The following is a 16,384-nucleotide window of genomic DNA, read 5'->3' on the forward strand; positions in this document are numbered from 1 at the left end:
CACGCACTCAAAAACTATACGCCCTCCCCTCCAAAGATAAACAACAAATCAATGCAACCATTGAACACCATCCAATTCTATTACCAGCAATTATGCCCATTCATTCATTTCTTTTGTCCTCTCCCCAACCAAATTAGCGCCATAAATTAAGACTGATTTCTCCGCACTATCCATTCCAGAAATGATAATTCCCAGCGATTATGTCTCTGAATACCTTCAGAAGTAATGGAACGCACACCCTACATCTTACCTTGGTACAACCACGTCATTCTGCATGTTTTCCAAACAACAACTGTAACGCTAAAGCTACCGCGGGTGAATCACACTCGTTCACTACCACGGCACGAACAATTGCTCACTGTCGGCAGAATATTAGTAAGCAGGAGACACTCAACCCCATCATTTTCTGCTTCGACTCATTGTCATCGTGGTGTGCCTGTCCCTGCTTCATCCTGACTTCCCTCAGACGCTGAACCTCTTCTGCTCTCCCAGCTGAAGCTAGAGAGTCATTCCCCCTTTGGATAGTTTCCAACGTGGCCATGGCTGCACTTTGACGCACAGCTACCAGAGGGACCAGACCACTTCCGGCGTCACACATGGGATCTTGAATCGTCTTTACAGTGCAACACTTTCCACCCCCCCCAGGCACCCAGTCAGTCGAAGCTCGATTCAGTGACTCTCTAAACAACAGATGCCTTGTGGACATCAAACTCTTCCCCAAGTCTTGTGCTGTCTTGTCATTGGCAATGGCAGCACCTACAGCAATTGAAATGACTTTGTGACGGAACCCTATGCTGAGCCCCTTGCCTTCCACTATAGTTGCGGGTGCTTGCAATGATACAACCACTCTCCTGAACTGACCTTTGGAGAGCTTCATTGTCTGCAGCTCATTTTCACCTAGCCCACAGCTAACAATGGCCTCTTTCCTTCATCACCGTTACTGTTTTTGCATATCTTTAAATCATTTATTCTCTGACAGAAATGATGGTGCGTGACTATATTTGCATTTCTTTCTATGTTTTGTTTATCTGCTTCTGACTTATGATGTTGTGTTTTAAAAAAATCATATTTTGTTAAGTATTAAGGGTAGGCACAATAAGCTTTGGCTTTTTTTTTTTCGGTCAGAAAATATCATGTGTGATTATATCGTTTTATTTTTGATGCAATGATTTTGCACTATTTAACTTTCACAACTGTATGGTCAATTTGTTGTATTGTATTGACCGGAAAATAAATAAATACAAATAACGAATACAAATAAAGAATATCTCTCATATCACCGTCGATATCTCTCGTTTCACTTTTCCTTGACTTTCTTTTTTCCCCCCTTTTTTTTTTGTTGCAGGAGGCCATTCGGCCCTTCGAGCCAGCACCGCCATTCAATGTGATCATGGCTGAACATTCTCAATCAGCACCCCGTTCCTGCCTTCTCCCCATACCCCCTGACTCCGCTATCCTTAAGAGCTCTATCTAGCTCCCTCTTGAATGCATTCAGAGAATTGGCCCCCACTGCCTTCTGAGGCAGAGAATCCCACAGATTTCAGTCTGAAGAAGGGTCTCAACCCAAAACGCAACCCAATCTTTTTCCTTTTCTCCAGAGATGCTGCCTGACCTGCTGAGTTATTCCAGCATTTTCTGCCCACCTTCACTCTGGCCACATTGTGTTCACTCTGTTCAACCATCGTCCTTTTGGTACTCTGAACCCAGGCTGTTCAAAGACATCTCACCACGGAGCGCGTTGCTAGTTTGCTTGCAGCGGTGCTCCACAGATTAACATTTCCACGGTGATGTACCCTTTACAGTAATATTTTTTAGATTTAGATTTAGAGATACAGCGCGGAAACAGGCCCTTCGGCCCACCGAATCCGCGCTGCCCAGTGATCCCCGCACATTAACACTATCCTACACACACTAGGGACAATTTTTACATATCACCCAGTCAATTAACCTACATACCTGTACGTCTTTGGAGTGCGGGAGGAAACCGAAGGTCTCGGAGAAAACCCACGCAGGTCACGGGGAGAACGTACAAACTCCATACAGACGGCGCCCGTAGTCAGGATCGATCCCGAGTCTCCGGCACTGCATTCGCAGTAAGGCAGCAACTCTACCGCTGCGCCACCGTGCCGCCCAATGTACACCTTCTGCTGGGAATTGCCTTCCCACAGTAATACAAGGTTTTCTTTACATCCCTGCAGTGATGTTAATCCGGTTGGGAGATATCTGGCTGGGAGAAAGGCCCGGATAGAGTGGATGTGGAGAGGAAGTTTCCACTAGTGGCAGAGTCGAGGACCAAAGGTCATAGCCTCAGAATAAAAGCACCTACCTTTAGAAAGGAGATGGGGAGGAATTGCTTTAGTCAGAGGTGGTGAATTTGTGGGACCCATTGTCACAGAAGGTTGTGGAGGCCAAGTCAATGAATTTTTTAAGGTGGAGATTGATATATTCTTGATTAGTACAATAGACAATAGACAATAGACAATAGGTGCAGGAGTAGGCCATTCAGCCCTTCGAGCCAGCACCGCCATTCAATGCGATCATGGCTGATCACTATCAATCAGTACCCCGTTCCTGCCTTCTCCCCATACCCCCTCACTCCGCTATCCTTAAGAGCTCTATCCAGCTCTCTCTTGAAAGCATCCAACGAACTGGCCTCCACTGCCTTCTGAGGCAGAGAATTCCACACCTTCACCACCCTCTGACTGAAAAAGTTCTTCCTCATCTCCGTTCTAAATGGCCTACCCCTTATTCTCAAACTGTGGCCCCTTGTTCTGGACTCCCCCAACATTGGGAACATGTTATCTGCCTCTAATGTGTCCAATCCCCTAATTATCTTATATGTTTCAATAAGATCCCCCCTCATCCTTCTAAATTCCAGTGTATACAAGCCCAATCGCTCCAGCCTTTCAACATACGACAGTCCCGCCATTCCCGGAATTAATCTAGTGAACCTACGCTGCACCCCCTCCATAGCAAGAATATCCTTCCTCAAATTTGGAGACCAAAACTGCACACAGTACTCCAGGTGCGGTCTCACCAGGGCCCGGTACAACTGTAGAAGGACCTCTTTGCTCCTATACTCAACTCCTCTTGTTACGAAGGCCAACATTCCATTGGCTTTCTTCACTGCCTGCTGAACCTGCATGCTTCCTTTCATTGACTGATGCACTAGGACACCCAGATCTCGTTGAACTCCCCCTCCTCCTAACTTGACACCATTCAGATAATAATCTGCCTTTCTATTCTTACTTCCAAAGTGAATAACCTCACACTTATCTACATTAAACTGCATCTGCCATGTATCCGCCCACTCACACAACCTGTCCAGGTCACCCTGCAGCCTTATTGCATCTTCCTCACAATTCACACTACCCCCCAACTTAGTATCATCTGCAAATTTGCTAATGGTACTTTTAATCCCTTCGTCTAAGTCATTAATGTATATCGTAAATAGCTGGGGTCCCAGCACCGAACCTTGCGGTACCCCACTGGTCACTGCCTGCCATTCCGAAAGGGACCCATTTATCCCCACTCTTTGCTTTCTGTCTGTTAACCAATTTTCTATCCATGTCAGTACCCTACCCCCAATACCATGTGCCCTAATTTTGCCCACTAATCTCCTATGTGGGACCTTGTCGAAGGCTTTCTGAAAGTCGAGGTACACCACATCCACTGACTCTCCCTTGTCAATTTTCCTAGTTACATCCTCAAAAAATTCCAGTAGATTTGTCAAGCATGATTTCCCCTTCGTAAATCCATGCTGACTCGGAACGATCCCGTTACTGCTATCCAAATGCTCAGCAATTTCGTCTTTTATAATTGACTCCAGCATTTTCCCCACCACTGATGTCAGACTAACTGGTCTATAATTACCCGTTTTCTCTCTCCCTCCTTTCTTAAAAAGTGGGATAACATTTGCTATCCTCCAATCCACAGGAACTGATCCTGAATCTATAGAACATTGAAAAATGATCTCCAATGCTTCCACTATTTCTAGAGCCACCTCCTTAAGTACTCTGGGATGCAGACCATCAGGCCCTGGGGATTTATCAGCCTTCAGTCCCATCAGTCTACCCAAAACCATTTCCTGCCTAATGTGGATTTCCTTCAGTTCCTCCATCACCCTAGGTTCTCCAGCCCCTAGAACATTTGGGAGATTGTGTGTATCTTCCTCAGTGAAGACAGATCCAAAGTAACGGTTTAACTCGTCTGCCATTTCTTTGTTCCCCATAATAAATTCCCCTGCTTCTGTCTTCAAGGGACCCACATTTGCCTTGACTATTTTTTTCCTCTTCACGTACCTAAAAAAACTTTTGCTATCCTCCTTTATATTATTGGCTAGTTTACCCTCGTACCTCATCTTTTCTCCTCGTATTGCCTTTTTAGTTAACTTTTGTTGCTCTTTAAAAGAGTCCCAATCCTCTGTCTTCCCACTCTTCTTTGCTATGTTATACTTCCTCTCCTTAATTTTTATGCTGTCCCTGACTTCCCTTGTCAGCCACAGGTGTCTCTTACTCCCCTTAGAGTCTTTCCACCTCTTTGGAATAAATTGATCCTGCAACCTCTGCATTATTCCCAGGAATACCTGCCATTGCTGTTCTACCGTCTTCCCTGCTAGGGCCTCCTTCCAATCAATTTTGGCCAGCTCCCGCCTCATGCCTCTGTAATCCCCTTTGCTATACTGTAATACCGACACTTCCGATTTTCCCTTCTGCCTTTCCATTTGCAGAGTAAAACTTATCATGTTGTGATCACTGCCTCCTAATGGCTCTTTTACCTCTAGTCCCCTTATCAGATCAGGATCATTACACAACACTAAATCCAGAATTGCCTTCTCCCTGGTAGGCTCCAGTACAAGCTGTTCTAAGAATCCATCTCGAAGGCACTCTACAAACTCTCTTTCCTGGGGTCCATTTCCAACCTGATTTTCCCAGTCTACCTGCATGTTGAAATCTCCCATAACCACCGTAGCATTACATTTTTGACACGCCAATTTTATCTCCTGATTTAACTTGCACCCCAAGTCGAGGCTACTGTTTGGGGGCCTATAGATAACTCCCATTAGGGTCTTTTTACCCTTACAATTTCTCATTTCTATCCATACTGATTCAACATCTCCTGATTCTATGTCACCCCTTGCAAGGGAATGAATATCATTCCTTACCATCAGAGCAACCCCACCCCCTCTGCCCACCTGTCTGTCTTTTCTATACGTTGTGTACCCCTGAATATTCAGTTCCCAGCCCTGGTCCTCTTGTAGCCATGTCTCAGTGATCCCTACAACATCATACTTGCCCATGACTAACTGAGCCTCAAGCTCATCCACTTTATTTTTTATACTACGCGCATTTAAGTACAACACTTTAACTTCTGTATTTACCTCCCCTCTCACATCGTTCACAATTGGCCCTGCCCTTAATTTCTTTTCCGCTCTAGAACTTCTGTTCCCATTCTTCCGAGAGTCTTTTGCAATATCTCCTGTATTCCCTTTTACCTCATCTTCATATTCACAATTTGTTAACCCCTCCCCCCCACTACTTAGTTTAAAGCCACAGGTGTCACACTAGCAAACCTGCCTGCCAGAATGTTTGTCCCCCTGCTGTTAAGATGCAACCCGTCCCTTTTGTACAAGTCACCCCTAGCCCAGAAGAGATCCCAGTGGTCCAGAAATCTAAATCCCTGCTCTCTGCACCAGTCCCTCAGCCATAAATTCATACCCTCTATCTCTCTGTTCCTGGCCTCACCAGCACGAGGTACCGGTAGCAGTCCAGAGATAACCACCTTCGACGTCCTACTTCTCAGCATTTTTCCCAACTCTCTAAACTCCCGCTGTAGCACCTCCTTCCTCTTCCGCCCGACGTCATTCGTGCCCACGTGCACAACGACTTCAGGTTGATCGCCTTCCCTCGCTAGGATTTTCTGAAGCCGGTCTGTGATGTGTTGAACCCTGGCACCAGGGAGGCAACAGACCATCCTCAAGTCCCTCCTGCTGCCACAGAATCTTCTGTCCGTCCCTCGGACTATGGAGTCACCGACCACTACGGCTCTTCCAGACTTCGGTCTCCCCTGTCGTGTATCCTTGCCAACAGGTCCGCCACTCGGACTGGAAACGTCTTCTGCCCCGACAGTTCCCAAGAGGGTATACCTATTTGCAATAGGCACAGCCACTGGGGTCTCCTGTAGTCCACGTCCACTCCCCCCGGAAACAGTCTCCCACCTTCGCTCGACCTGGACCCTTGGCGTGACAGCCTCACAATAGGTCCTGTCGAGGAAACTCTCGCATTCCCGGATGGCCCTGAAGTCATCCAACTGCCTCTCCAACTCCACCACACGTCCCTTCAGGACAGCTGTACAGGTGTCAGGGGTTATGGGGAGAAGGGGAATGGGGTGGAGAGAGAAAGATAGATCAGCCAGGATTGAATGGCAGAGTGGACTTGATGGGCGAATGGCCTAATTCTGCTCCTACAACTTATGAACATCAATATCTAAACAGTTACGACTGCAAATCCATGGTTTTAAAGTTCTCTCTATGACCCAGAATGTGTATTTTAGGCACGGTGGCGCAGCGGTAGAGTTGCTGCCTTACAGCGCCAGAGACCCGGGTTTGATCCTGACTACAGGTGCTGTCCGTACAGAGTTTGTCTGTTCTCCCCAAGACCACGTGGGTTTTCTCCGGGTGCTCCGGTTTCCTCCCACACTCCAAAGACATACAGGTTTGTAGGATAATTGGCTTTGGTACAATTGTAAATGGTCCCTAGAGCGGGTAGCATAGTGTTAGTGTACAGGGATCACTGGTTGGCATGGATTCGGTGGGCCAAAGGGCAGGTTTCCACACAGTATCTCTAAACTAAACTAAACTAGCACAACAGTTCTACTGCTGGAAATATCACATTTCCATTCACCAGCCTGTCATTTCACTGGGTGTATATCAGTCCTAACATATGAACAGTCTAAAGAAGGGCCTCGACCTGAAACATCTCCCATTCCTTCTATCCAGAGATGCTGCCTAGCCCGCCGAGTTACTCCAGCATTTTGTGTCTATCTTTGGTGTAAACCAGCATCTGCAGTTCTTTCCCACGCAACTCCTAACGTATTCTCTCTTTGGCACATGGTCCTTGGCATCATTTGGTCCGACAGGCTTTCCTCCCCTTGGGAAGACCCTGCATCCATCGCATCACTCATCCCAAGCTTCACACTCCTCTTCAGCTGGGATTTCCTTGGATTCCACTCCACCTTTTCATAGAGTCATAGAGTGATACAGTGTGGAAACAGGCCCTTGGGTCTTGACCCGAAACGTCGCCCATTCATTCTCTCCTGAGATGCTGCCTGACCTGCTGAGTTACTCCAGCATTTTGTGAATAAGGCCCTTCAACCCAACTACACGAGTCCCACCTGCCTGTGCTTGGTCCATATCCAACTTCTCCTATCCATGTACCTGTCTAACTGTTTCTTAAAGGTTGGGATAGTCCCAGCCTCAACTACCTCCTCTGACAGCTCGTTCCGTACACCCACCACCCTTTGTGTGAAAAGGTTACCCCTCAGATTCCTATTAAATCTTTTCCCCTTCACCTTGAACCCGTGTCCTCTGGTCCTCGATTCCCCAACTCTGGCCAAGAGTTTCTGTGCATCTACCCGATCTATTCCTCTCCTTTCCTTAAACCACAATCCCGGCAGCACAGCCAGGTGTGGTTTAAGGAACCCACGCTCATCCAGAGCCGTGCACATTAATTAGCCCAGTGCCAGTAATGAACACGTCAGTGCAGCAGTGACTGGAAGCCCTCCCAGTCACATTCCCCACAACTGTCTTGGCCACTTGCCAATTGGCCCAGCTTGACTGTTGCTTCTGCGAGATACTGCATTTCCTCCCCGCAAATAATTCCCTGTGGGAACTTGATCGTGCCACCATCACGCCATTATGCTGGAGATATCCAGTGGGTGAATCAGCGAGGACTAGAAAGCACAGAAACGGTTACAGAATAGATTCAGTCGGAACAGAGAATTTATCACCAGATACCAGTGGAGAGAAGGTGAAGATGCATCGGGATGTTTTCCAGCTTGACGCAATTCAATGGCATCAATAGGAGGTGGTTTCGTCAGACTCGAGTCAGGGCGGCACAGCGGTAGAGAGGCTGACTCAAGGTGCCCAAGACCCGGGTTTGATCCTGACTACTGGTGCTGCCTGCATGGAGTTTGCACGTTGTCCCCGTGACGGCGTGGGTTTTCTCCGGATGCTCCGGTTTCCGCCCACACTCCAAAGACGTACTGCACAGGTTTGTAGGTTAATTGGCTTCGGTAAAAAATTGTCAATTGCGCCAGGCTTGCGTAGGATAGCGCTGGTGCACAGGGTGATCGCAGGTCGTTGCGGACTCGGTGGGCCGAAGGGCCTGTTTCCGCGCTGCGACTCTAAAGTCTAAAGACATGGGCGAAGGACTGACCATTTAAATAACACCGGTACAGGATCAGCAGTGCATCATCCTCAGGCAACCACAACTGGGTAGGTTTGGAAAACTGATCAGCCTGAGATTGTGACCTGACCCCTTCAGCTCCTCAAGTCCCACCATTTGCAGACTTCCACCACCCTTCGTGGAGTGGTGGGCTTTCCAACCCGCCTTTAATTAAAGTTTGGACCCAATTATTCTGGGCAGGAAACAGATCCCTGTTGCAGGAAAGACGTCGTCAAGCTGGAAAGGGTGCAGAGAAGGTTTGTGCGGATGCTGCCAGAACTCGAGGGCCTGAGCTACAGGGGACAATAGACAATAGGTGCAGGAGGAGGCCATTCAGCCCTTCGAGCCAGCACCACCATTCAATGTCATTCTCAATCAGTACCCTGTTCCTGCCTTCTCCCCATACCCCCTGACTCCGCTATCCTTAAGAGCTCTATCCAGCTCTCTTGAATGCATTCAGAGAATCGGCCTCCACTGCCTTCTGAGGCAGAGAATTCCACAGATTCACAACTCTGACTGAAAAAGTTTTTCCTCATCTCAGTTCTAAATGGCCTACCCCTTATTCTTAAACTGTGGCCCCTTGTTCTGGACTCCCCCAACATTGGGAACATGTTTCCTGCCTCTAACGTGTCCAACCCCTTAATAGTCATACGTTTCGATAAGATCTCCTCTCATCCTTCTAAATTCCAGAGGTTGAGCAGGCTAGGACTTTATTCCTTGGAGCACAGGAGGCTGAGGGGTGATCTTATATAGAGGTGTACAAATCATGAGAGGAATAGATCAGGTAAATTCACGGTTTTTTCCCCCAGAGTATGAAAATCAAGAACCAGAGGAGATAGGTTTAAGGTGAGGGGGGGGGGGGGGGGGGAAGATTTAACAGGAACCTGATGGGTAACTTTTTAATTACATAAAGGGTGGTAGGTGTATGGAACTAGCTACCAGAGGAGATAGTTGAGGCAGGTACATTTTTAGATTTAGAGATACAGCGCAGAAACAGGCCCTTCGGCCCACCGAGTCCGCGCCGCCCAGCGATCCCCGTACATTAACACTGCCCTACACCCACTAGGGACAATTTTTACATTTACCCTGTCAATTAACCTACATACCTGTACGTCTTTGGAGTGCGGGAGGAAACCGAAGATCTCGGAGAAAACCCACGCAGGTCACGGGGAGAACGTGCAAACTCCGTACAGATGGCGCCCATAGTCAGGATCGAACCCGAGTCTCCGGCGCTGCATTCGCTGTAAGGCAGCAACTCTACCGCTGCGCCACCGTGCCGCCCTATCGCAATGCTTAAAAAACATTTAGGTAGGTACATGGATAGGACAGGTTTAGAGGAATATATGGGCCAAACGTAGGCAGGTGGGACTAGTGTAGATAGGGGTATGTTGGTTGGCATGGGCAAGTTGGGCCAAAGGGCCTGTTCCCATACTGTAAGACTATGCGCATTCCATCTACCCCATTAAATGCCTTAATCATCTTAGAACATTCCTAAATCTTGTAAAATCGTCAAAGGCAAGGTTTTGGGCATCAACCGAACCCTTCAGTCCCAGTGAGATACTGGAGTGCCTCGGTGGCAGCACCCCCATGATCCTTCTTGCAGCTCCATGCCACGAACCAAGCAGAGAACTCCTCCTCCAATTCAGAGGGTACGAACAAGGGTGGCACGGTGGCGCAGCGGTAGAGTTGCTGCCTCACAGCGCCGGAGAACCGGGTTAGATCCCGAATACGGCTGCTTGACTGTACGGAGTTTGTACGTTCTCCCCGTGACCGCGTGGGTTTTCTCCGAGATCTTCTTTTTCCTCCCACACTCCAAAGACGCACAGGTTTGCAGGTTAATTGGCTTGGTATAAATGTAAATTGGCCCCAGTGTGTGTGTGTAGGATAATGTCTGAAGAAGGGTCTCGACCCGAAACATCACCCATTCCCTCTCTCCGAGATGCTGCCTGACCTGCTGAGTTACTCCAGCATTTTGTGAATAAATGTAGGATAATGTTAGTGTGCAGGGATCGCTAGTTGGTACGGGCGCTGTGGGCCAAAGGGCCTGTTTCCACGTTGTGTCTCTAAACTAAACTAAACTCTTCCAGGCTCAGTATATGGCTCTCTCAGTGGAATGTGTCCAGGTTTCTACCTGCTGGGCAGATCCCTGACTGTGGGGGAGGGAACCCCTGCTTGCTATTAAACATCACAGGCAAGGCCTGCATTCATTCCCCAAGGCCCTTAGAGGGGGCGAGCTGCCATCGCGGACCACTGTAGCTTAGAGCAGAGTTCAGAATTACAGCATGGAAACAGACCCTGAAGGTGATGGGTATACGGTATGAGCTGCCAGAGGAGGTTGGTGAGGCAGGTCTTATAACAACATTTAAGAGACATTTGAACAGGTACACGAATAGGAAAGGTTTAAAAGGGGGGGAAAAAAGGCACAAAGTGCTGGAGTAACTCATCATCTCTGGAATCATCTCTGGAGAACATGGATAGGTGACGTTTTGGTTCAGGACCCCTCTTCAGACTGATTCAGACTAATCTTTAGAAGGAATGTGTAGGAAGGAACTGCAGATGCTGGTTTACACTGACGATAGATGCAAAATGCTGGAGTAACTCAGCGGGACAGGCGGCATCTCTGGAGAAAAGGAATGAGTGCCATTTTGGGGTCGAGACCCTTCTTCAGACTGAGGGTCAGGGAAAGGGAAACTAAGAGATATGGATGGGTAAGGTGTGAAAATGACAGATCAAAGCAGACAATGTTCAAAGAAACATAGAGTGTTCATTGTTGGCTGAGGGGAAAGTGACAACAAACAATAAAAAATTTAAAACAGTAAGATTGGAGGAACAACACCTCATACTTTACTTGGGAGGCTTACAATCAATTGATTTTGCTACCTTCAAGTAACCCTTGATTTCCCTCACTATCTCTCTCTCTCTGTGTACCTCCCCCACCCTAGTCCTCTGACTAGTTTCACTGCCTTCCTGATTAATATTACTCTTTGTATGCCTCGTTGTCAAAGGTTTAAGGTGAAGATTTAATAGGAATCGGAGGGGTAATTTTCGTCCACATAAAGGGTGGTGGGCGTATGGAACGAGCCGGCAGAGGAGGTAGTTGAGGCAGGGACTCTTGCAACATTCAAGAAACAATTAGACAAGGTAAATGGATAGGACAGATTTGGAGGGCTATGGGCCAAAGGCAGGCAGGTGGGACTAGTGTAGATGGGACATGTTGGTCGGTGTGGGCAAGCTGGGCTTGAAGGGCCTGTTTCCACACTGTATGACTTTAGGACTCTATGAACAGGCTGTTTGGACTTAGTTTCAACATCTCATTCAAAAGGGGAGCTCCTTTAGCAACGCGCCAGTCCCTTGGCACCTGACCTAGTTGTGTGCTCAAACAACAGGTAGAGTTTTGGCTCTGCCGCTGAGAGTCCTGCTACAGCATTGTCCAGTCGGACAGCTGCAGGGTCGCAAATCAAAGTCGCAGGACGAGCACACAGCTTGGGTAAATGTCACGCCGGGAACATTACTTCCGTACGGCGCCAAGCACACATGGCAAGGAATAACAGGTGTTGACAGGAGCCCTCTCAGCTAACACCTGCCTGGCCCTGGGTGGATAGCCGTGAATGAAAGGCTCACTCCCAAACCACGGGCTGTCAAGAACGTGACCTACTTACTGCTGAACTGAGCGCCTCTGTTTTTTTTTTCCACCAGTGAATTAATGACCTGCCCTGATCATGGGGTGAGGCTGGTTTATAAAATATAAAATGCATTCTCTCAATAGATGGGATGGCAAAAAAAAACTAAACACGAAGGACTTAGTACAGGTGTCAGGGGTTATGGGGAGAAGGCAGGAGAATGGGGTTAGGAGGGAGAGATAGATCAGCCAGGATCAAATGGCAGAGTAAACGTAATGGGCCGAATGGCCTAACTCTACTCCTATCACTTATGACCTTGGGAGGAGCTGAGAAAGGGAACAAAAAAAAGGGACACTGTGATCACAGGGGGAGGCAGGGTGGGTCGAGGGGGGTCTGGGCAACGTGACTGGCACCCACCGGCCTCTGCCGAGACCACCCGGCATTTCTCACCGCTCGGCAACACGGCTCCAGGATAGAGTGGATGTGGAGAGGATGTTTCCACTAGTGAGAGTCTAGGACCAGAGGGTACAGCCTCAGAATTAAAGGGCGTGCCTTTAGGAAGGAGATGAGGAGGAATTTCTTTAGTCAGAGGGTGGTGAATCTGTGGAATTCATTGCCACAGAAGGCCGTGGAGGCCAAGTGAATGGATATTTTTAAGGCAGTGATAGAGAGATTCTTGATTAGTACGGGTGTCAGGGGTTGTGGGGAGAAGGCAGGAGAATGGGGTTGTTGTGATAGGGAAAGATAGGTCAGCCGTGATTGAATGGCGGAGTAGACTTGATGGGCCGAATGGCCCAATGCTGCTCCTATCACTTATGAACCTATGTTCCCCGAGCAAGCCGCTCGAAGACTGCCTATTCAGGAGAGAGAGGGTTGTGGTGTCTGGCTTGCTGTGGGTTGGTTTGTGGGTTAAGGATGGGACTGAATACAGATGAGAACGCAAGCTCATGCAGGAGACACAAGCCCCAAGAATTAGACTAGTCACTCTTCCCGACAGACTGTCATCTTCCAACATCCAAACATTTTCTCCTCTTCCGCGAAGCTGCAAGTGCGAGGAGACACAAGGAACTGCAGATGCTGGATTCCCGAGTAAAACACAAAGTGCTGGAGTAACTCAGCGGGTCAGGCAGCAACTCCGGGGAACATGGAGAGGTAACGTTTTAGTTCAGGACCCTTCTTCAATCCCCAGAGATGCTGCCTGACCCGCTGAATTACTCCAGCACTTTGTGTCTTTTTTTTGTATTGTAAACCCGCATCTGCAGTTCCTCGTCTCCACACTTCCTTTACCAGCTCATTCCATGCACGCACCATCCTGTGTGTGAAAAAGCTGCCCCTGAGGTTCCTATTAAACCTTTCCCCCCCCCCTCACCTTAAATCTTTGTACTCTGGTTCAAGATTTCATAACCCTGGTAAAAAAGACTGTGCATTCACCCTATCTATAGACCTCATGATTTTATACACCTCCACAAGATTAGAGTCAATGACTCATACAGCTTGGAAACAGGCCCTTTGGTTCAAGTAGCCCACACCATCCAATATGCTAATGTACGCTAGTCCCACCTGCCTGCTTTGGGCCCATATCCCACTAAAGTTACCCTACCTAACCTGTCAATGTCTCTTAAACATTGAGATACCTGCTACTTCCTCTGGCAGCTTGTTCTATACACCTACCAGCCTTTGTGTTAAAAAAAATTACCCCTCAGATTCCCCCCTCATCTTAAACATCTGGTTCTCAAATCCCCTACTCTAGGCAAAAGACACTGCGTTTAACCGACCTATTCCTCTCAAGATTTTGTACACCTCATCCTGCGGTGCTCCAAGGAATAAAGCACCAGCCTGCTCAACCTCTTCCCTGTAGCTCAGCCCCTCAAGTCCTGTCAACATGCTGGTAAATCTTCTCGGAAACCTTTCAAGCTCGACAACATCTTTCCCATCACATGGTGACCAAACTGAACACAATTCCCTCGGCATGGCCGCACCAACGTCTTGTATAACTGTAACATGACCTCCCAACTCTATACTCTATACTCTGACTGATCAAGGCCAAATACACTGACTGATGAAGGCCAAAAAACGATCAGCCTGCTATGTTTTGAGGAACAATGTCCTAGCCTGCCCAACCTAACCCAATAGCTCAGTCCCTCGAGTCCTGGCAACATCCTCATAAATGTTCTCTGCATTCTTTCTTATAGCTGGGTGACCAAAACTGAACATAATACTGTTAGTTGGCTGTTTTACTGCATTAAAAGGAGTTACGTAACTGCAAGTTGAAATGGCTGTTTTGACGCAAGATCGTTCAAAACAACCCTGGTTATGATCGGTGATAATGGGAGGAATGTCAGGAGCATGTGCCAAACTAGCTGGAGTCAACACAAGGGATCCATCCCTATGTTGCTGTTGTTCAGATTACGCACGTTCCCCCTTTCAGATTTCACCAATCGCTAACCAAACATTAAGAAAGAAGGAAGAAAGTTCACTCTCACTACATTAATGAGGAAAAAATAACTACCAACATGTGGAAACAAGGAACGGCAGATGCTGTTTTATACCAAAGATGGACACAAAGTGCTGGAGCAATTCATTCAGCGGGTCAGGCAGCGTCTCTGGAGACAAAGGATGGGTGATGATTCGGGTCGGGGCCCTTCATCATTCTGAAAGTGGGTGAAGAAAGGTCCCGACTCAAAACGTTGCCCATTCGTTATCTCCAGTGATGCTGCCTGACCCACAAAAATTAACATCTTCACTGCCTTTGGAAGAATTGTAGAGGCTGGAAAGAGCGCAGAGAAAACTTACAAGGATGTTGCCAGGATTCAAAGCCCTGAGCTAGAGGTAGAGCTGTTGGGCAGGCTAGGACTTTATTCATTGGAGTTCAGGAGGTTGAAGGGTGATCTGAGGGAGGTGAATAAAATCATAAGGCGAACAGATAGGGGGAATGCCCAGGGTAGTGGAATCAAGAACCGGAGGACATACGTTTAAGGTGAGAGAGGAAAGATTTAATAAGAACCCGAGGGGCAATGTTTATACACAGAGTGTGGTGGGTATAGGGTTAACAGCTGCTAGAGGTGGTAGTTCAGGCAGGTTCTATAACAGCTTTTAAAAGACACTTGGACAGGTACATGGATAGGAAAGGGTTAAATGGATATGGGACAAACGCAAGCAAATGGGTAGGAAGGAACTGCAGATGTCGGCTTACATCGAAGATAGACACCAAATGCTGGAGTAACTCAGCAGGTCAGGCAGCATCCCTGGAGAAAAGAAATAGGTGACGTTTTGGGTCAAGACCCTTCTTCGGACTGAGCAGACAGCTTAGATGGAGCATTTTGGCCGTAAAGGATAAGTTGGGCCAAAGGGCCTGTTTCCGTGCTGTAGGTCTCTATGACTCAGTGGTGGCAACTTAATGTCCAGCGTGGGTGGGTACAGTGCCCATGATGAAACTTCGCTTCTGATGTAACCAGGATGTCATGAAAGGAATGCCAGCCTGGAATCTGTGCACCATCTAACTAATCCACTGGAATTTAGAAGGATGAGAGGAGATCTTATCGAAACGTATAAGATTATTAAGGGGTTGGACACGTTAGAGGCAGGAAACATGTTCCCAATGTTGGGGGAGTCCAGAACAAGGCGCCACAGTTTAAGAATAAGGGGTAGGCCATTTAGAACTGAGATGAGGAAAAACTTTTTCAGTCAGAAAGTTGTGAATCTGTGGAATTCTCTGCCTCAGAAGGCAGTGGAGGCCAATTCTCTGAATGCATTCAAGAGAGAGCTGGATAGAGCTCTTAAGGATAACGGAGTCAGGGGGTATGGGGAGAAGGCAGGAACGGGGTACTGATTGAGAATGATCAGCCATGATCACATTGAATGGCAGTGCTGGCTCGAAGGGCCGAATGGCCACCTATTGTCTATTGTCTAATCCCTCAACCCCCCCTCCCCACCTGCCCAATCCTCCCACTGAAGAGGAGGCCCGAGGTTCCCGACTCGTGCGACCATCACTGTTGGTAAATGAGACACAGAATTCACCGTCACAGGGAGGTGGTCACTGCACATTGCATCCCAGCCTGTAGGCTGTGCATCATTCGATTCAGCAATCGCTTAAAGTGCAGCAACATTCCAGTTGTTCAGGTCATAGTTTTTAGTTTTTAAGTTTAGTTTAGAGACACGGTGCGGAAACAGGCCCTTTGGCCCACCGGGTCCGTGCCGACCAGCGATCCCCATGCACTAACGTTATCCTACACACTACTGACACTTTACAATCTTCACCGAAGCCAATCAACCTACTAGACATAGAAACATAGAAAAATAGAAACATAGAAAATAGGTGCA

General features: G+C 47.9%; 1 protein-coding gene across 5 annotated transcripts in view; it reads right to left on the reverse strand.

The window, feature by feature from the left end:
- The window catches only part of bcar3 (BCAR3 adaptor protein, NSP family member), a 167,498-nt gene that overhangs the window by 79,082 nt on the left and 72,032 nt on the right, over nucleotides 1–16,384 (reverse strand). Inside the window, exon 1 of one of the 5 annotated variants that reach the window (XM_078408259.1) lies at nucleotides 251–391. The exons of the other annotated variants lie outside the window; for them this stretch is intronic. Coding sequence (XP_078264385.1) covers nucleotides 251–276 — 26 coding nt within the window. The 5' untranslated portion in view covers nucleotides 277–391. Of the gene's footprint in view, nucleotides 1–250; nucleotides 392–16,384 lie in introns of those variants that run through there. 5 annotated transcript variants of the gene reach the window in all.

Source organism: Rhinoraja longicauda, chromosome 11 (genome assembly GCF_053455715.1).
Source record: "Rhinoraja longicauda isolate Sanriku21f chromosome 11, sRhiLon1.1, whole genome shotgun sequence".
In the NCBI taxonomy this organism is placed as follows: Eukaryota; Metazoa; Chordata; class Chondrichthyes; order Rajiformes; family Arhynchobatidae; genus Rhinoraja; species Rhinoraja longicauda.